This window comes from Octodon degus, unplaced genomic scaffold (genome assembly GCF_000260255.1).
Source record: "Octodon degus isolate 3935 unplaced genomic scaffold, OctDeg1.0 scaffold00030, whole genome shotgun sequence".
In the NCBI taxonomy this organism is placed as follows: Eukaryota; Metazoa; Chordata; class Mammalia; order Rodentia; family Octodontidae; genus Octodon; species Octodon degus.
Window position 1 is genome coordinate 12,697,540 of NW_004524606.1, and position 22,741 is coordinate 12,720,280.

At 37.9% G+C, this 22,741-nt stretch overlaps 1 protein-coding gene across 2 annotated transcripts in view; it reads right to left on the reverse strand.

Annotated features, from left to right (window-relative positions):
- Positions 1–22,741, reverse strand: part of Cntn3 (contactin 3) — a 264,165-nt gene that overhangs the window by 76,253 nt on the left and 165,171 nt on the right. For both annotated transcript variants that reach the window (XM_004629518.2, XM_023713332.1), the window contains 6 exons: positions 22,139–22,342; positions 20,408–20,510; positions 19,733–19,917; positions 15,464–15,600; positions 14,193–14,322; positions 11,074–11,224 (listed from right to left, as the gene is read on the reverse strand). In XM_004629518.2, the coding sequence (XP_004629575.1) occupies positions 11,074–11,224; positions 14,193–14,322; positions 15,464–15,600; positions 19,733–19,917; positions 20,408–20,510; positions 22,139–22,342 (910 nt within the window). The remainder of the gene's footprint in view (positions 1–11,073; positions 11,225–14,192; positions 14,323–15,463; positions 15,601–19,732; positions 19,918–20,407; positions 20,511–22,138; positions 22,343–22,741) is intronic.

Genomic DNA, 22,741 nt, shown 5'->3' on the forward strand with positions numbered 1-22,741 from the left:
AGGGGAAAAAAAACAACAAAAACCAAAAAAACAAAAAACACCACAACAAACACAAAACAAAGGGCCAGGGAAATGGCTCAGTAGAATAAGTGCTTCCCTGGGAAGCACAAGGGTCTGAGTTCAATCCCTGGTTCTGAAAAATAAATAAATAAATAAATAAATAAATAAAGCAGTGAAGGTGCACTCTTGTTCTTTATCATGATAGTGTTAAATAGCACTCTTAGAGCAAAAGAAAGCTTCTGTTTCATTCTACCTTAAACAGACTGGAAAGGAATGCAAAAGTAGGAAGTAATAATATTGTAGTTCTCTACAATTGCACTAGTATGTTTTTTTCCCTTGAATTTTGAATGAGATAACTGGGAGCACAGGTTGGGATGTGGGGCTCGGGCAGCTTGGGTGAGAAATGCTGCGTGAACACAAAGGTGTGGAGCGCATGGATGCACCCGATGAACAAAACACTTCAGCTGCGCATTCATGTAAATTTATTTACCAAATTGTGAAAACAAACTGGTTTGAGGTGGATTCCAATAAACTACAACTCAGATTCATTACTCAGCATTCTCTTTTCAAAATAAAAACACTGACAAAGTATTTCTTTAGTACTGCTAACTTCCATAATCTATAAAAATTGAATTTACAATATAGATTTAAACCTTATTACTTAGGTTTAAATAATATGAAACTCAATATATTGGTCTAAAACAAATGTCTGTGCTGTCCTTTTTTATCAGTTCTTATTAGTCTTTATTCTCCTGAGCAACACCATGAAAAAAAAACACTAATACTAAAAATTATTTCAATAATTTGGCACTTTTTTCCAAAGACCTATGTAGAAGTAGCTACAGTACTTTATATACATTATTTTACATTTAACTAAAGTTCACCTATATAAAGAAAAAGGTAGCTAAGAATATGAGAGAAATATGGTGGGACAGTGCCACAAATTATTTGTTCAAGGAGAATCCCATTTCTCTGCTTGTCAGAAAAGACAGTTTCTTTAGTCCACTTCTAGCCAAGATCTTGTACTAAGCAAATGCCACTCGATCAGCTGACTAACCCTGTTAATTCAGAATTGCTGTCTTCCTTCAATAACAGCTCCAGGACCCAGGGAGCAGATAGCTTGTTAACACCACACTGTTAGGTAAGTAGCAGACCCAAGATGTGACCCATGTCTTTCAGACTTTAAAGCTTTGCTCTGTCCACATACTAAAGTAAAACAAATAAAATTTATATTGAACTTCATCTGACACAAAGCATAATGGGAATAGCAATTAGTATACTGAATGCCAAGTAGGCATAAATAATTCATGTGAATAATGATACAAATACACAGAAATTTAAACTGCCTTGTGGTTAATAAGGGACTTGGTGCAGCTATGCAGCAGGGGTGGCCGATGTCATGTGGTGAAGAGGACATCATTTTGATGCCTTCTGTGAGCCAAATAAGAGCTCTTTAAAGTGCAATGACTCTTCGTTTGCCTATGGTCATGTTTAAATCCTCAGCTTAATCTTCTCATAGAGTATGGGAGTGAGGGTAGAAGGGACCTTTTTCTGTTACCAGGTAGAAGCTAAGAGGAATGGAGGAAAGCCAGAAACGCCAAAAGGCAGTCTCTGCTCTCAGAGGCGCTTGCCCACTTGCTGCAGGATAGTCTTCCCTCTATAAGCAACAATCTGCCTCCAGTACCCACATCTTTGGGGAAGAGGGATGGTTTTCTGTCTGAGAATGGACTGAAATGAGGCTCTCTTTTTTGTATGATTGTTCATGAGTTTCTCCTTTAAAACAAGCAAAATAAAGGAACAAGGACTGACTCTTGCTTCTCATCTATGCAATCTTTTTGTACAGACAATATTTTTTGTGCTCTCTGCTTTGTTCCTCTCCATGGCACTGCCTATGAGATGTCTGTCCTGTGGAGCAGCTGCTCTCCTGTTAGGGGCTGAGGCAGCATCTCTTCTCCTTGCTTCTTGCTGGTTAAAATGTCCCTGTCACAGACAAGAAGGCAATGTTCAGGGTCCGCATCCCAGGAAGCTTACGGAAATGGTCTCGAAGGCGATTTCTGACACCGCTCCCATCCTTTTTAATAGGGTTCCCTTCATAGAAAAGTTATGTGGTAGGGCCTGCCTGATAGCTCAGGGGACTAAAGCACCTGCTTAGGCAGAATGTAGCAGCAGTTCAATTCAATTCCAGGCATGCTGCACTGGCCCTGTCCCTGGGGCATGCTGAGATGGTGACTGAGACTGGGCATGGTGGTGCGCGCCTGTAATCCCAGCACTTGGGAGGCTGAAAACAGGAGAATCACTACAACTTATATCTATGTAAAGAGACCTTGTAGACCCTGTCCTAAATCCAGAGAGAGAGAGAGAGAGAGAGAGAGAGAGGAAAATTATGTGGTCATCTTAATTATGTGATCTATCCTGTTCTATTTGATGGTTTCATTTTCCACATTTTAAACACAGATGGATTCCTTGAGTATTCTTGTTGTTTCTTACTCATCTTTGAATTCCCAGTGTGCCTGCACTTCCCAGCACTGGATAAAGATGTGCCCAACAGGTGGGAGTCAGGGACATTGATAGGGAATCCACTAACCACTCAATTCCTTGAAGTGACTGTGCTGTAAATGTTGTGCTTCTAAGTTCCATGGTTAAAATTGGCTTGGAGATGAGCATAGGGAGCAAAAGATTTGTTGAGATCTCAGATGTGTAGTAGAGGGTAGGTTACATGAAGCCCACTGAACTTTCACATTTGCCAGAACTGGGAGGGAGCAGCCCCTTACCTGGGCGAGAGTTGGTGAGGGGCTTGGAACAGGAAAGCTCTGTGCACACTGGGACTCACAGGAAGCAGCTGGGGAATGGAGCAACACCTTGAGTCATATGAAAAATAGACTGAGCTATGACCTTAGAGAAGTGACAAGAGAAGACAGAAGGGACAGCACTGGGAAAGAATGGAGACAGAAGCCATAAGGCCGAGAGCTTGAGCTGAGTATATGCCACCCACCTGAAATGCTGGACTCTCACAGATACTCTAACCATGCCGTTATCAAAGCAAGGCTGTGGCTACTCAGAGGGGCAGTTACAGAAGTGCCCAGTGGTCCTGGCTCTGCCACTGTTATCCTGCTTACTGGCAAATGTTTGGATGCTCTTTGTTAAATACCATCATTTAATTTCTCCATGTTTCACAAACACAAAAAGAAAATATGAAGTTGGGGGCATTACTTGATAATTAAAACTCTTGAATGGAACCACTCATGAAAGCTGGATGAAATGAATATAGAATTGCATGTGAATTTTATTTAAAGCTTAGTATGTATGCAGCATAATTCATCATTTGCAGTGTAAAATTTGTGAGCTCTAACACATGAGTGCATTCATGTACCTACTTTTGCAATAACAAGTGAGAAAAGTGTGCTCTCCCAAGGAGCTTCCTCTGGCCTTCCAGGCTCTTCCTCCTTCCCCAACCCCAGTCTCCAGCATGGAGTCCTTGCTTTAAGGGCTGATTTCTTCCCTTAATGCTGTTCACTTTCCAGGACCATCACATAAATGGGATCATACAGTGTATTATGCTCACTGCACTTTAAAGCTGCTAACTATATGCAAAAATGTATTAAGAATTGCCTAATTTATTTCAAAAGCTCTCTCTGGATTATGGCTATTTATATTTGGAAAAAAAATCTTCACCCTTTCTTTAAAAAGTACTTAAATATCTATAGTATTAAATGCTGCACAGAACATTGGAAACCATCTTAATGTGTTTAATTAGAAGTAATGGGCCATTTTTTGACTTTTTTTTGAACTGAGGCTATTGCAATAAAATATTTACTATTATAAGCAATAACATTCAAATGAAAGCCCTCATTTGTTAAAGTAATTGCCTAATGCATTTCAAGTGCCACTAAGTGACAGAGCAGAGCTACACACCCTCTGAAATACGCCAGCTGGCCCTTTCCTCTCACACACCAAGCCCGTACGTAGTCTCAAGGGTCTTTTTCACTTTTACTTTGCTTAAAGGAGACAAAAGATCCAATTTCAATTTGTCTTTTCTCAAAAACACATGGCTTTAATGAATAAATGAGTGGAATAATGCTAACACATCAACATCCAGAAAATACTATTAGCTGTACAAAAGGCAGAGTATTTCTGCTTATCCAGGAAACTTTCCCAAAGGGAGAATGAAAAATATGATAACTTCATCTAATAATAAATGATGCAAATACAAACTAAAAAAAGTCCAGAAATATCTTTATTCAATACCTGATGTTAGTAATTTTGAAAGTTAGAATATTTTGAGCGCCTGAGACTTAAATTGACCTTTATTTAATAAATCTGTTACTAAATGGGATTTATAAATCAAATCTCTATTAACAACTTGAATGTCTATAAAATGTGTACCCTCTACCCCTTAATGATATCTACCTTCTTAGCTGTAAGCTAGGGCTTTCTCCTAAGTTCCAAATTCATATGGGAAAGTTCTTCATCCCATGTATGTGGGATGTGTTTCCATTGGGCTATTTAAAAATCAACCAATCTCAAACTGAACTCAGCATATTTGCTCCATCCTGCCCTTTCTGTGAGGTTTCCCTTCGTATAAAGTGGGCCTATCATGATCCCTGATGCTTAAGCTGGAAATCTAGGGTTCATCCCCTGCTTGTATTCTTTTCACATCATGCATCTAATCCACCACTAAGTTCTCAAGCTCCTAAAAGCTCTGTTTCCATTCCCCCTGCTCTTTCTTTAGCTCTGGCTCTGTGGTTTTCTTATTAAGACTGACAGATTGCTTCTAACTAGGATTCTTGCATTGACCCCCTACCTCACTCCAGTCCACCCACTCTCTCCACAGCCTTCCTGCTGAAAGATCCTGTAACCCTGCTAATTTGATTTTATTCTGATGTTTTCTATCCTGTTGTTTCCCAGTGCCTGTGGATTGAAGACCATACTTCTTAATCAGGGTTACGAAGTCACTACCAATAAGCTTCTGGCACATCTTTAAAACTTGACTCTGTCTGCTCATTCCTCTCCTATAGCTGGAGGTGCCCTAAACACTCAGTAGCTCAAATACCGTGATGATCTGAATGCCTGCTGCATTCAGGCCTGCTGCATTCAATGCCTGTTGAGAGTAGTACTGATGGTGGTGGAATTAAATGATGGAGCCTTTGAAGGAGAGGTTAAGCTGTGTTTATCCCACTCTAATAAATGCAATGGCTGTCCTTAAAATGATGCTGAAGGGACTTGCTCTGTCTCACCTACCATATAAGAATATAGCCACAAAACGCCATTTGTGGAGCTAAGGGTGAATTCCTACCACGCACAGAATCTACTGACACCTTGAACTTAATAATTTCTAGGTTCCAGAACTGTAAGAAATAAATTTCTATTATTTATAAATTATGCAGCATAGGGTATGTTTTTGTAGTAGCTTGAAAAAGACTACGATACCCAGGCCATGTTTGCACTGTGCTTCGGACACACCCTCTTCTGTCTGGAGTGTTCTCCTGCACACCGGCTCATGTTGTCAGTCCTCCCAGCAATACTCCATGCTCAAGAAAGCTTGCTCCTATCCCTAACTAGAGAGGGAAGCTTTGTACTGCACCTTGCCAATGGAGTTTTGTTGTAACTGCTCCTGGTTACCTGTCTCTATCTCTGTCCCTCTCTCAGTCTCTGTCTATCTATCTATCTATCTATCTATCTATCTATCTATCTATCTATCTTTAAAATTGTCCAATCAACCAAATTGGCATCTTTGATGAAAAGCAAATCCTGAGTACCTGGCTTGTAGCAGTTACTCAAAATATTTTCCAGTGAAAGCATAAGAACTTAATTCCAAGTGTTTAGGAATCATTATTTGTACCATAAGCCCTGTTTTCTATTCAGAGCAGCTTTTCTAAGACCTCTGTTGGGCAGTAATCCATTTATAACCTTAGCTTAAAATTTTCTTCATACTTAAAAGCAACAATTCTGAATTTATTGAGACAATTCAGTAATTCTGGTGTATCAGTGCCTTGGATCCAGTTACCACGGCTTATTTATAATGCCAAAGCCATTATTATTCAGGTATAAAAACTTACAAAAAAGATTATTCAAATATATTCTATGAATTATATAATACCTATATTTATCAGTTTATACAAATCATTTTGCATGTTTTATTTTAAAGAGAATAATAAAAACAATAAAAATAGGGAATTCCAAAACAAGAAGATAGGAAATTAACAATGGCTACTGCATTACATATTATTTTCTTCAAAGTAGGTTGTTCAGATTATCAGATATAGGCACATAAGATTAGTCAAACAATACGAAAACTGACTGTTCCTTTCAATGAACTATTAGAAATTAGTAGTGCAATTCTCTTAGGGAGTATATGTATTAGCCTTCTCTTTCATCTTTTTCCCCATCCCAATTATGCTTTCCTTTTTGACCAGTTTCTTTCAGTGTGATTTAAACTTTGAATGATACCAACAGAATAGAATATTTGCCTAATAAAAATATATTTGTGGGGTTCAATCCCCAGTGTGCTTGTTGGCCCTGCCCCTGGGATGTGCTGAGACGGCGATTGAGACTGCACGTGGTGGCGCACACCTGTAATCCCAGCGCTTGGGGGCTGAAAACCGGAGAATCACCATGAGTTCAATCTGTGTAGTTGTCAGACCCTGTGACCCCTTACTAACCACATAAAATTATCTATCTATCTATCTATCTATCTATCTATCTATCCATCTATCTATCTATCCATCTGTCTATCTATGCTATAGAACCCTTTTGCTTTGCTAGAGAGGGTTTTCCTATTTATTCTAAGTTTCTTATTCCCTAATTAAGTTTATTTATCAAAACAAAATAGAAAGCCCCAGACTCACTAAAACATGCAATGAATTTCTAATCTTGTCATAAATGTCCCATCAAATTTGTCTCTCACTTTTTTTCTTCTCAAATGCATCAATAAATTCACTGGTGCCCAAAATGATATTTAAATTTGCAATTTCTAAATTGGCGTAATCTATGACTAAACAACTGCAATAAATCTACCATTTAACATGTCTCCCTGCTTTGGCTGAAGTGTGCAAACCAAGTCGAAAGCGAAAGATGAGGATTTCTGTGCCAGCTGATTTCCCGTGGACTTGGAGAAGATTCAAGTCCACAACTTGTTCCATAATTGCTTCTAGCAGGCTTCTCCCTGAGCATCCAGACCCTGGATCATCACTAGTTTTGCTGTCCAAAGAGATAAATCTATATCCAAACCAGAATCCTAGCAAGGACTGCAGAACTACAGACCCTCTGTGCAAACACGCTTCTACCTCTGAACTTCATCTTATACCCAAAAGCTTCCTTACTAACCAAAAGGGTGAAATCAAAGTACCAAGAGCAAAGTGGAGGATCCCAGGCCCAAAAGGGGCTAAGAACTGGCTTTTATGACCATGAGATACTGCTGGAGTGGCAACCATTTCCCCTCTATCCTTCTTTTTATTTTATGTATTAGGTGCAGGGTCTCGCTATGCAGCTCGGATTTGCAGTGATCCTCCTGTTCTCAGCTTCCCCAGTGCTGGGATTACAGGCACACTCTACCAGGCCCAGACTACCCTTTATCCTTCTTCGCAGACTCCCACGGTTTTTTAACAGGCACACTTCTGGGGGGAGGAACATAATACAAAACAAAACAAAATCATACTTCCCAGCCTGTCCTGCTGTTACATGTAGCCAGGGAACTAGTTTATAATCAGTAATGTGTCAGGGGAATGTGATAAGGATATGGGATTCTTCTGTCTGCCTTCCTCTGCTGTTGCCTGGGGCATCACTCAGAAGGCTTAGCTCAGGCAACCATTTTGGTTTATGAGGTAAAGCTGTTAAGGCTGCCAGACTGCAGGGGCCTGCTCCCTGAAGCACACACTTACCCTGGAATGTCCTCTACCTTCAGAAAGACCAACCAACCCCTGAACGCCTAACCTACATACAAAAATCCTTTCATCAATCTCAGCCACTATTATTTTCACTATTTAATTTTTTATATAACCTCAATCTTAAGGATCAGTACATCTAAAAATATAAGGCATTATGCTAAATGCTTACCTTAAGGCGAATAAGTATAGTAGTAGTATTTCTGTTTAACAGATGAAAAGACTAAGGTTCAGACATAATACAAAAGTGGCTAACAAGACAACAGAAGTAGCTAAGTCAGAAATGCCTGTTTAGATTCTGAAACTTACACTCCTTTTTCTTTAACCTTCACCGTATTACATGGGGTAAACCTCTTATGTGGCTCTCTTATGCTTAATCTCTTAATTTTCTTATTCTCTGATAAAACAAAAATGAAAGTCCTCTGGCTACTTCATACTGCAATTACAAGTGGGTTTACTATCGGGCAAAGCATTAAAGTCCTCAGAAAGTGATCATTATTTAATTTTATGTATACAAGCAAAACTATTTAAAATATACACACAAAATTTCAACAGTCGTATAGGGGAACAACTTCTATCATAGTCAAAAGTAACCATTTTGCATCATAATTCTATACTTGCTTAAGCTGCTTTATAAAAATTAAACTTCACAGTGATAATTTCCTATTTCAGAAATCTCTTCTCTGTGGACTCACACTTGGCTGGACAGTGTTGAACTGCTCTATTTTCCTGGTGTATAGGCCTTTTAATGAAGGTGTCTCACCTCAAACAATGAAGATTTTGTTGGTTGTGTTGTCACACCCAACTCATTCAAAAATAGCTCTAGGCCTATAATCTAAAAGCAATTCCACCTGGCCCTCTGCAGTATGTCTTTGTGATTTTAGAAAAGCAAATCCTCATAATGTGGCCCAAGCTTATAGAGTTTGGTTCTCTCTCACTTCCCAAAGGAAATACTTGGGCTTCGTGCCTTCAAGGGTTGAGATCGCCTCTGTTATCTGGGCTGCTGTGCAAAACAAGGGCCACCGGAAGGGCTGACCCATTCTGCGCCAGAGCAGAACAGACATGGTGCAATGCCCAATCTATGACTTTAGGCCGAATTACAGATCCCTCTAAACTTGGGTTTTTCGTTGGTTAAAAAGAAATTTATGAGACACGATTTGTGTTGGGCTTGGTGTTAAATTTCCTATTGCTTTCATAACAAACTATGACAGACTTAGCAAACTGAACCTAAGTACATAAGGTGACAGAAACATAGAAAGCATTTAAAATTTCTCTGGGGGCTGGGGATATAGTTCAGCAGTGCACCACCTGCCTGGGAAGCATGAGGTCCTCAATTGGATTCCCAGTATACAAACATACAATAAAATTTATTGGATATGTCTTTATGCTTCATAATGGATATATTCATCGTGGGATGTTTGTGTAATACAACTTGCATCTTGATGCTGTTTGCTTTCTCTCCCCTCTCTCCTACGCCCTTTGTACTCATGTCCCCTGCCACTCAAAAATGTACAACGCTGAAAGATATGTTGCCACTATTTATCCCCAAAGTACTCCCCCTCACTCTGTACACACTTATCCCATTATTCCTGCCACTTACTGAAGTAGTTCAGGAAGTTTTCTTTTAGTGAGTGTCTCTTTTGTGGCTGCTTCAGTGTGGTTAATCCATCCCTGATATCTGCTTCTTATTGTCATTCTCACCTTGGGGAAAACCCAGAAGTCTCCCAGTGCTGGAAACTGTGGGTCATGTGGATGAGGACACACAGGAATTTTTTCTGAGCTTTCTGTTGGATGGCACTTCACAGCAGCCCTCACTGTGTTTTTTGTCGCACCTACTAAAGATATTTACGAAGTGACAAGAACCATCGGTGACTCTTTGAATTGAGAGGGCGTATTTTGAGGGAAATTAATGGAAATGTTTCTCTCACTGTAACATTTTTTTTTTTTTTATTTAAACACTCGCTGGATCTTTTGCTCACTCCTTGTGAATCCATTTTCTTACAGTTCTATAGGTGCTAAGCACTGTCCAGGCCTCACTGGCCTATAGCCAGGAACTGGCAGGGTTAAACTCATTCTGAAGGCTACTGGCAAAGCACAGCTCCATGTGCTTATGGGACCAAGGAGGTCTTCATTCCACTAATTTCGTGCAGCTTCTACAGTCTTCAAAGCCGGCCGCAGACACCACAGTCCTTCTCCCGCTTCAGAGCCCTCCTGCTGCTGCTTCTTTGATCACACGTGCCTGGCTACTCTGTCCCTCTTCCTCTTTTTCTTTGAAGGGCTCAGGTGAGCAGTAAGGCCCACTCACCTAGGCAGACTGAACTTTCTGTTTCACATTTACCTAATTAGCAACCTTAATTCCACATTCAGCGTTAATCACCTTTGCCACTTAATGTAACAGTCACAGGTTTCCAGCTTAGGAACACGGTTTCAGGGGCTATTCTTTTGCCATCACAACCCCTGAGCATAACATCTGGTAAGATGAAAGTATTTAATAGATAGTAATAATAGCCAACACCTACGCTTATTTGTCACCATACACTGATTTAAGCACTTTATGAATATTTATATAGTTTCTTCATGTAATCATCTTGACATGAGGTGCAAACCACTATCACTATCCCCATTATCAAATAAAGAAATGGGGCATAGAGTAATGAGGCACAGCACTGAGCTGGTACAAGGTAGAAGAGAAGTCTGAACACTCATGGCTCCAGGATCTACGCTTTGTCCTGTGCTACATTCTGCCTCTTCATTTCATTGTCAGCATAATCACAATACTGGACAAATTTTGCTTACATTGAATAGCAGTAGTGTTAAATAAATTCTGGATAGAACAGCAAGGCTAGTATTCCTTTTGCATTTGCTGTCATTTTATTATCTTCTCTTTCTATTCTGGGATGTTTTCCTGCATCTTGGGATGGTATAATACTTTGTTTTTCTGGTTGAACGTTGCAAGAACACTGGGAAGAAAATATTTGCTGTAAGGAGAAACTCTCTGTGCACAGCAGTTAAGGAGGGATATCTCTATTCAATATTAATGACTGATTAATGTCATAATGAGACTATTAAAGAAAACTTGCTGTTTTGATTCCTAGATACCACATACCTACTGAAATGCTGCTCTAGCATAGCCTATTCTGACTATTTGAAGGTAAAAAGAAAGGAAATCTCCACAGTTTGCTGGATAAAATACCTTTCATGCTCCTGCACCACCACACCTCCCTTCTTCCAAGAAGACAGAGCCCTGGGGGAAGCTCTGGGTTTGCAGTCCAGGGTCACCAGGCTGCCCACCTGCACTCGAACCAAGTTCCTCATTGGGTTCTTTGAAAAATCTGGAGCAGAGGCTGAAAGAGGAAAAAAAAAGAAGAGAACAAAAATGCAGGGCCGACCAAATCACTCAGCGGATTAAAGCACCTGCAAGCAGGCTCAGGGGCAGGCGGTTCAATCCCCAGGCATGCCATGCTGGCCCCACCCCTGGAGTGCACTGAGATGGCAAATGAGACTGAGCATGGAGACACATGCCTGTAATCCCAACTCTTGGGAGGCTGTAAACAGGTGGATCACTATGAATCTCATCCAGCAGTGAGACCCTGAATACCCTGTAGACTCTTCCCTAAAATACAAACAAAAAGAGAGAGAGGGAGAGAGAGCACGTGCATCCTAGGCTTATTGAGGGTTGGATCTTCTTTCACCTTTCTGTAAATGTGAAAGGTTGACCAGTTGACCATACGACCATTAGAGTATTGTGCTTGGCCTGGCAGGTGTTGGTGCCTGATTTCCTGTGTGGCACACAGATTTCAGGACCAGAACATTGCCACATGCTGTAGAATTTGGGGCAAGTCCCACATTTTGAGAAAATTTCTTTATCATTTTTAATGTTTACTATGAAGATCCAAAGTTGCTCACAGAGGACTTTATTAGACAAAATCATGTAGCACAGAATGACTACAAAAGTTCATGTCCTCTGAAGAAAGAGGGCAAGCCTGTTTCTCAATTGCCCCCTCAGCTCTGGTGTGTGGAGCCTGGCACTTGGCAGATGCTTGGCAAAGGGTCATAGAAAGAAGCTGAACACAGAACTAACAGTCTCACCACAATGTATCAAGCTGTATTATAAAATTCTCATATGATTAAATTTAACTTCCCATTTGGGGAAGGAAAATATAACATAAATACTATATTAAATGTTACAATACTGCATTAAATATAACATACAGAAAAATAGTATGTCTCTTTTTTATTTTGTTTTGTATTTAGTACAGTGTCTACAGGGTCTACAGGGTCTCACTACATAGATCTGACTTGTAGTGATTCTCATGTTTTCAGCCTCCCAAGTGCTGGATTGCAGGCATGCACCATCATGCCCAATCTAAATTATGTCTTCTAATAATGGCTCAGATGCTAATTCTGAACAACATTTGAATGTTCAGGATATATAATAATGGATTATTTGAGTGAAATAATAGGTTTGTCAAAAAAACACTGTTTTATTACACATATAGAAAACAAGTTAAGAACCTAGTACATTTTCCGATATATCTAATGCTGTTTTATTAAAATCTTAGTGAATATAATATATATTTTTGATAAATTAACAGCTTATAATGAAAAATAGCATGTGACTTCCATATGAGTATGGAAAAAAAGACACATGATCCAGAAGTTGTTGATCATAAAATGTAGACCCTAAATTTTTTCTTCTAAACAAAATTTCTTAATGCCTTCTAAAACAAAATTCTATTTATGTTTCACTAATTTTTTTGTAAAGTATATCTCATATCTTTTGCTTCAAACAATCGCACCCAACACATTGAGTAGGAATGCAACAATTTAAAAGATGAATTAAACTATGGCTCCGTAGGTTCACTTACTACAAAAGAACACTGCCCTTTGACTTACAATTTAGGAGCACATCCACTTCCCTTCCTGTCATCACATCCTGCTTCTCTGCCACAGAAAATGCGATAAAGGAAGCACTGGGGATGCTTCCTTTGAAAGCATCACTCCAGGTACGGATGTCCCATTTCTAATTTTCAGATACCAGGGACAAGACACCTATTTTCTATGGAACTAGGGGTTCTCACTTCCTCTTAACACTTTGAGCTGGATAATAATTCATTGTGAGGTTTCTTTGCATTTTACAATATCTGGCCACGTCTCTGGTTTTCATTTACAATGCACTAATATAAATATAACACAAGGCACCTTTATTCTCAGAGCCCCTCGTTATGATAAAAAAAAATCCAGATATTTCCAAATATATACCCTAGAGAAAAATCTGTTTTCATTTGAGGTCCCCTGAATTAAAGTCCAGCAGTCAGGGCCATACATTGTTCTTGACCTGTAGAATGGGCAAGAAATTGGTGAAGACCCAAGTCGGGTAACCTGTGTCCAATAACAAGCAGGACAGTGAGTTCTCTTTTAGCAATTAAGATAGCCATTTTTCCCAGTAAATTACCTGTGGTAGCAAACTAAACATCTTGGGAACCATCATGTAGATCCCGGTAAAAGCTATGCGACCCCTGCCATGATCAAGTTATGCTAAAATACAGTTTCTCTAATTTAATTTCAAGGACAGATGAATTTCTTTCCCCAATTCCTTTTCCACTTCTTTCATCCTTCCTTTCTATCTTATATGACTGTATGACATTTTGTTGAATTTTTAATCTTCTGCAACTTGAAGACAATTGCCCTAAACACAATGGAAATTTTCTTCTTCTACACCTAAGTTGAAAGAACAAAACTATAATTCTTATTTTTAAGCAATAAGGGTTAATTAAAGCTTCAGTCTGGGTCCGGGGAGTGGGTCAGGGGAATAAGCGCTTCCCTGGCAAGTGTAAGGGCCTGAGTTCAATCCCCGGTTCGGAAAAAAAAAAAAAAAAAAAAAAGCTTCAGTCTGATCAATACTTGATGCTTCTAACAGGGTTAATAAAGAAAAAAGCAACTCCTTTTGAATCAGACATTCTAGATTCAAATATTGAGGTTCACTTTCATAGGCCAGAGAACACCAATATCACTTAGTCTTTTAAGAACCAAATCTTAGCCCATAACACTGGACCTGGATAAAGATATGTTTGGTGAGTTTTCTTCCTTCTGTTGATTTACTTCAACCTTTGCACCTTAATTCTGGACACAACTGCTTCTTTTCTTCAGAAATGAAGTGGATGCCTTTATTACAAAGGCTGACTGATCATGCTGTTACACTGTAAATCTTATTAGACATAGGAATCTAATACAAAAAGTAAATGTGATGGCCCCTGGCAGCAGTGGAGGATCTACAGAAACAGGAAGGTGTGAAGAGAAGATCCGTCTTACCAACAACCTTGAGTTCAGCGCTGGAATAGATGAGACCATGTTTGTTTTCTGCTATGCACTGGAACATGCCAGAGTCAGTTACATTTAGGTTTGATATTGTGAGAGCACCGTTTTCTATCTGTATTCTCTCCTAGGCAAAAAGGAAAATGCCTTGCAGATAAGCATTTCAGTAGAAAAATGAATACAGCTCAGTTGTATTCAGTAAGACACAAGATTTCTACATTTTCCTTAGTGTTCAACAGTTTGACATGAAATTTATCCTTTTTTCCATTCAGGCTTTTATTTTAAAAAGAATAAAAATAATAACCATGAAACACTACAAACAATACAGAATTTCAAAAAAACAAAGAAGATATGAATTCAACAACTGTTATATTGCATATTGCTGTCTTCAGAGTAATTCAGATTACCAGATATAAGCTTGCAAAATTGGTCAAAATATATGCATTAACTGTTCCTTTCAACAAGCATACAGAAATAAGTAGTAAAATTACCTTAACTAGCTTGTATATAGTTCTTTGAAATTTGAAAGATACATGGAATTATGAATAAACATCACTTAGACCCAAAGAATATACATAAACCTATCAGAGCAACAGGTAAACTATGTAACTATTTTATTTTATGTATGTGCAAAATTTCCAATTTAAAAAAATATGAGCTGTATTTCCATCGCATAAACTAGAACTATTTTCAACACACATTTTTTAAAAATATGCAAGTTGAACACATTATAAATTTAGTCCATTAAAAAAGCTATGGGAAACATACTTACTTATAAGGGTATTTAGGAAAGTAATAATGGTTATATAGAGAAATGGAAAGGGACATAATTGACTTTGTACACAAAAAAAGTCAAAATTGCATTGCTTGAGAGGGAAAATCATTGAAAAAATAACTATTCATGTAACAAGGTTACCAAATAATATATATATTTGTTCTCTAGAGGACATACCAAGTTGTCAAACAGAAAAAGGAAATTACCTCCTGCATTTGATTAAAGTACAGCCTTTTCTAGTTTGAATACCAAGAAACAGTATGTTATTTGGTAACTAGCCTCACAAGAGAAGCTTTACCCAATGACATGCAATCTTGAAAAGATCTCATTAGCAGACTGGGTGCTCAATTTTTATGTTATCATCTCTTAGCACTGCTTAGGTCAAAATAACATTGTACAAACTCAGTTGTTTACTTTGGTACCAGTAACCAAAGGAAGCAGTTAATTAACACGAAGCAGGGAGATGGTAAACTGACCAAGCACACTACTCTACCTCTAATACCAGGGCTTCTCCGTTTTTCAACCATCGGTAGGAGGGTTTGGGCTTCCCACTTGCTCGACATTCCCAGTAAAGACTGTCTTCCACAGCCATTTCCATATCTTTTATGAATTGAACCCAATGAGGCTTTGCTGTAATGGGAGAAAAGAAAAGAAATTCAGATAATCCAACAAATAAAGGATAAATACTCTATTGAAGGAAATAAAAACAAATATAAAACAGCAAGTGACAGGCTAAAGTTAGCAGAGGCTAGAATTCTGTTTATTTCAGTGTTTACTCAGTGGACTATGAAGCATCTTTATCCTTGCAGGTGGATATTACAATGTCATGTCCTAAGCAAAACTTGCTACACGTGCTTCCTTTTCCCATTCTGAACACTGTGTGATGTTTCTCAGATATCTACTAATAGGTAGCTAGGCAGATACAAAAATGATTTCTTCCACATATACTTTTGAATCATGGGACCATAATTGATGACAATTTAATAACTGAGTGACAGCAAATACTCCTCTTAATTAAGAGCTAAATATTAGCATTCACAGGATAGAAACTTCTAAAGCTAAGGAAAAAGATATCTCCTTCAAATCAGAAATAACTCTTCATTAAATACAAACCAGCAAGTGTCTTACAAACCTCTGAGTGAAATAAAATGAAAGCAGCCAAAGATGGATTAATTGATTTAATTTGAATCCTATGATTTTTTTTTAACAGAAAAAGAAGTAACTGATGCAACTTCAAATTATGCATGCAAATCAGTTGGATCAAGTCAATTAATCATTTTTCACTTATGTTTTACAAGGTGTTTGAAAAATTCTTTTTGCAGATGAAAGCAATGTTCCACTTCCAATGAAAGCCACTCAATATACACAGTTCAGTCAGCCAAGTCTCAGCTTGTGTTTTAGATCCAAAACGGGGAGGTGAGGTGTCTTACTGGCTTCACATTGCATTATGCATGTGATGTGTACTGTGGGATTCACATTTGCATCCTCCATATGGAGAAATAGTTTATCTATTTCTATTTAATTTCAACTATGAGAAAATTTGTCTTTCCATTTCTATCTCACAAAATTGCTTCTTTTGTAAATGAAACTGAACTGATACTATGACTATTTAGCTTTTAATGAAAATGTACAGATCTGAGTCTTTCCTTTTTTCTGTTTTAATTTGTACTAAATACTATTTGGGCAATACATAGTATAGTTTAGTTCTGGCACTTCTGTATACTTTACATTAAAATGTATTTTCCTCTTTCAGGTATTATTAGCCTGAGTGGAAATGAAACAAACACATTTAAACATGAAACTATGACAAAGACTAAAATTTCTGGTAAAAAGTTCTATGAATTTTTCTTATCCAAATAGGAAGATGCTCTGCTAAACTTAGCCAAATCTAAGGTTATAACAGCAACATTAATCATAATTTCTTTCTTCATCCATCATATGAGATGGAAATATTCTCTTGGACCATTTTACTATGGGATATTAGAGCAGACAGCCAAAGAGATATATGTAATTTTTAAAAATACTAAGACTAAGCAGAAATTATACAGCAAGTTCAGAAAACTCAATGTCATTTATATCTAGTCTATTTCTTGGGTGTAAATCATAATATTTGCAAAACCAGTTAAGCTAAAAGTCTACTTCTTTACTAAGTGTAGAAGAAACTTGATTTTCTATTAGGCAGTAACTTCCTTCATTCTTTATTCTGCCAATAACTCCAGTTTTTTTTATTCTGTTATCTTGTCTTACATCACTTCCTATTATCTATAAATTCTAGGGAGGCTTGATCATACACACTATTGAAATGGAAGGTTTTTAAATTATCTAATCCAATTTCTCCTTCCCAGTGGTTGGTATTTGGTTGAACATAGAGCTAAAATGATTCAAAAAGAGGAATGCTAGATGTTTTGGAGAAAGGAAGAATGAACAGTACTTGATGTGCTAGTCATTGCTGGTAGTCATTCTATCTAATAGTGGAAATAATACATAGAAAAGGGAAACATGATAGATAAGAGCAGAAACAAAATATAGAAACACTCATGTTCTGATGATAAAATTCTTGAAAGTCAATTTAATTTAGAATTTCTCATCATGTAAGGCAAATCCTTGCTTATTTATTCTGTTATGCTGTCACATAGCACTAAAACCATCCTACTGAAACATTAAGGAACTTGGCATAGACTGTTCTTATGCTGGAAGTGATCAGGTATGCTTATAGAGAAATCTAATGGAATATGATAGAATATAGATAGTTTAGTTAGTTAGCCTATAAGTAAAAACAATCTAAAATAGAACTGGTTGGATAAAAACAGCACACACACTGAGCTAATTCAAGTCCCACAGCTAGTTACTTAGAAATGCAAAAAGACAGTACAGAAAAAGATAATAGATTAGCATAGAACGAAAGAGAAGAGCCTTTCGGCTTAGACTGAAGGTTCTTATACAGAGTACGTGAGCTTACAGTTCTTCCCTGTCTTAGAATCTCACATTAGTAATGCAAAATAACCATTTTCCTTTGAACTTGTCCAGCTAAGTAAATGATTCAAAAACAAAACAAGGGCTGGGGCTATAGTTACGTGGTCTAAGCACCTGCCTGCCAAGTGCAAGGAAATGAGTTTAATCCCCAGTACTGCCTGCTGTGCGGAACCCAGAACTGCACGGTGTGGGCTCCTAAACCGGGCATCAGGCGAGGCTGAGACAAGAGAATCACTGCAAGTCTGAGCTGTGTAACAAGACCCTGTACCAAATAAAAAATAAATAATAAAACAATAAACAAAAACTCTACAAACTCTCCTGTGCTCTATTTCTATGAGTCCAAAACAAAGAAAGCATGGTGTCAGTTCCAAATCCAGAATCCCCCCCCCCCCTTATGCACCTATTAAGAACTACTCTTTGTCATTCTCTTAAATTCTCTTTTGGATCATGACTTTACTCTTCAACTAAGAGAAGAGTATAATCACACTGATTGGATGTGCTCCTCAATTTGTACAAAATTAACTGCGTCAAAAAGAACTAAGCCAGGGCAAAAAAAAAAAAAAGAAAGAAAAAAAGAAAGCCTTGCTTTGTGGGGTCTTAGAGGTGACAGATGCATGACTTCAGCACTCACCTCTTCTCTCCCAACATTACATGCTCCATATTTCCTCACCGAGTCAGGAACCTTGATGTTTGGGGCCTCTTCCCATATGCAGTCAGCTATAAGCCAACTTAATCACATCACAGCACAGGAGAGCTACAGAATGACTGACGCTCGTCCTGAGTCTCTGCATTCTGGCCTTGACAGAGGTTAAGAACTCACATTCACATAAAAAGAATTAAGCCTGACACAGAGAATACAGACCTCACACTTTTGAGGGGTTGCTCACGGATCCTGAGCTTTCAACAAACGTCTTTGTAAACATTTTCCTCCCTGCAGCATTTGTGTGTGTTATGTGAGTTTGCACTGAACACTTATCAATCTTGCTTCTAAAATAAACAGACTAGGAGGCAGTTTTACAATGTTTTGAATGATTAAACTCTAAATACATATTCACTCAGTTTATATTTTCATACATTTTACAGGTACATTTTGTACAATCAGATATTTTTACTCTTTAAATATGTTCATCAAAACCAAGTGGCTTGTTTTTAAAATTAAAGGCATGTAAAACAAATTTTCAAATTAAAAAAAGAGAATATAATTCTTCAACAAATAGACTCCAAATGAAAACACTGTTATCTTTCTTTAAATAAATTGGTACATTAAATAAATGTGATTATAATTTATAGGCAACAAATAGAGCATAGATGTATTATTGGAAGTGATAAAGTAATACTGAATTAACTCAACCCAGTCCTAAATTTTTTTTTTTTTAGTTCAACCAAAAAAAAAAAAATTACAGAAATTACAACTTGCACCTGTGGGGAGCTCTTTCTGCTTAGTAAAGGTAATGATGTTATAAAACTACCTTTCCTAAAAGAGAAGGTGCACAAAAAAGATTTCTAATATGTTTAAGCATCTGAAAGGTTATTCTGAGAAAAAAGGATGAAATATTTCATTATCATAAGATTCATTTTGGGAAAAGATTATGTCCATTACTTTGCTGTAGAGTTTTATTCCTTTTTAATTTCTCCCTCTTAGGATAATTGCTTTATTTATTAAACAAAATAAAGACAATTTTTTAAAAATGAAACAGTTCTATAATCTCTTCCCCACCCAGAAAAGACAGTGGTTCCTAAATATGGGAGCTAGAGGTTCAAAGTCAGGCTGCTCAGATTGTGTGCTTACCATAGTACGTGAGACGCCCTCTGGCTACATTCTTTCCACGGGAATTCTCAGCAATGCATTCATAAGACCCAGCATCCTCCTGCTGGAAGGCAGGGATCTCCAGCACAGCACTGAACTTCTGCAATTTGATTTTGGCTGGAAATGGCATTCCATCACTTCTTCTCCAATTAATCTGAGGTACAGGGCTGAGAGGAAATTGGACACGTTGCTTTTGTTATTGGGAAGCATTTGAGCCTTGATAAAATGTTTGTCAAGATAGAGAAAAAGCACTGGTATAAATGAGTAACACATCCAGTTGTCAATTGTATAAACATGATGAAAAATTTAGCTCTTTAACTTGATATTTAGCATTTTTAAGTCTTTAAATTGATATTTTAATAAAATACAATGCATTGTCTTGAGTCAATTCATGATTTAAAGGGGGAAAAAAAGCCTAACACATGTTACCATTCTACAATATGATAAAGGAACAGGAAAAAGAAAAATAATACCAATTTACTTTATGAAATTAATCAGGCACAGTCATTTTCTCCCAAGTGTCTTCCTCCAAGCTGCACTGCATATGTACATGTAGTACATTTGAGCAAGTGAAGAGGGGACATCTGTCCAAAACCACCCTGCTATCCTACAGCAGCCTGATGTTAGAGCATAGTGAGCTGTGGGTGACAAACTTACTTTCCAAGGGCAAAGCACTCCAGTTTCACAGTGGTGCCTTTAGCTGCTGGAAGAGTTTCTGGAAACTGAACTTCTATTTTGGGTTCATATTCACCCATCACACCTGTGATTCACAACAGAGAGTTAATACTGTTAATGTTTCCTTTGAGATGTCCTTGTTGTCTTAAAACATTCTTTGTTCCCTTGTTTGTGGCTTGTTTGTTTTTGAGACAAGACTGTGCTGTGTAGCCCAGGTTGGTTCTGAACTAGCAGGCTGCCTGCCTCAGCCTCCTGAGTATTATGGATCTGCATCACCATACAGGTCTGTTTGTTCCATTTTGAAACAGTATCTTCTAATGGTGTAACTTACTACTGATGCTAACAGGAAGCAAATGTGGACCTTACTAGACACTTAAGAACTTTGGTATTGCCTCTTCTGACATATTCCTGTGATATCTGGTACAGAGCATTTCTACTAAAACCTCTATGCCTTTTACACTATAAAAAGTGGTGGACTGCTGAAATTCTGTGTTCATTTGTGGACATTTCTAGTCGAAATGAAATATACAATAACTTCCTAAAATTTCCCATGGGACCAATGCTACATTAGGGAATTTACTTAATTTATTTAATGGTACTCTGGTAGCACTGACACCAATCTTAAAGTTATTAAATGGTTCCCTGGTGTCAAGAAACAGTGACTTAGTAAATGGGAAAGGTCAGATTCAATTATAAATGACAGGAAAGAGGTGTTTTGACATTTCATGGTTCTGGTATTGTGCTGTATTCGGTATGGTTTAGTTTAAGTAGGTCAACTACTCAGGCTTATGAAATTGGCTTCCTCTGCAACTTGAAAACTCCTCTGATACAACCATCATGGTTTTGCTGAAACAGATTCCTTTCTTTAGTTTCTTCATAGTGAGACTTTTTAGTCTATAACAAAATTTTCAGAGTTATTAAAACCTCAAGCTGGAGAAAGTGAGAACCAATGACATCCCTGAAGTGAAGGAATTGCAGCCTGGACCTCAGGTTCTCAAGGGTCTCATGATGGTTGTAAAGCTCTGCAGTTACTGTCCCAAAATTCTTAATACATTCATAACAAGGAAGCAATTCCTTGTTTTCATTTTTTTATATTCTTCCTTGCAGATTATTATTATATCCAGGTGGTCCTGGATAAAGATGATGGTTGGGCTGAGGAGATAGCTTGGCAGTCTAAGCGCCTGCTTGGCAAGCGCAAGGACCAGGTTTCAATCTCTGGCAATGCATGTCATGCTGGCCCCTGTGCTAGCCACAAAAACTGGGAGTGGTGGCACATGCCTGTATTCCAAACACTGGGGAGGCTAAAATAGGAGGGCCACTACAAGTCCAACTGCAGAGTGAGACCCTGTACCAAATACATAAATAAATAAAACATTTTTTTTTAAAAAGATGATGTTTATAGTATCATGTTTAAATGTTTTATTAGCACATGTTAGCAGGGCATAATCTTTACATTCACCCTCATCACTGCTCAAGCCCCACTCTTCTGCTAGTTTCATACTCCCTGGGGAAAGCTTTCTATGTGTGTGATGTACTTTGGTCATTTGCATTCCTTTTGGTATCTGGTGTGACCCTTTTTCTTCCTTCTTCCCTCTTTCCCTCCTTCTTGTCTAACAAATAAAGCAATAGTTCTTCCAAATGTATGTTCAATTGGTTTTGCCTGTACTCACAACACCATTTGCACCAAGAATTATACGTCAAAATATTTCATACCATCAGAACGCAGCATCAAAGGAGTCGGAGAGCCCAGTACTCTGGCATTTGTCACCATACTTGTAACCACACATGTATAATTTCCCACGTCAGAAGGCTCCACCTTAGCTATGTAGAGATGCCCCGTCTCTTGAGAGACAAATCTCCGACTATCTTCTTCAACAAACGATGGATATTCATTGAAGATCCAAGCATAGGATAGTTCTAACCAAATTTTGGAAGAGAGAAAGACATCCCATTATTAAAGCTTTCCATAGATGATCAGAAATAAATTCAATTACCATTTTTTAACAATTACATGTTTTTACTCAGAAATTTAGAAATCTAACCATATACAGCAATGTAGCAGGACAGTCCTATGACTTTTTTTTTTCTTGTTTCTTGTTTTCATTTAGCACCCTTTTTTTTTTTAAAAAAACAAACATTTACTTGAGAGACAGTATGGCAGTAATTGGTATGCCATGACAAGCAGTATGTATTTAGAAGACCAGAATGACAGGCATTACAAGCATGACCCTTCTATTACACATTGCTATCTTCAGTGCAGCTGCTTGGTTCACAAGTATCAGCATATATAGTTAGTCAGGGTGAGAATCCTACCAG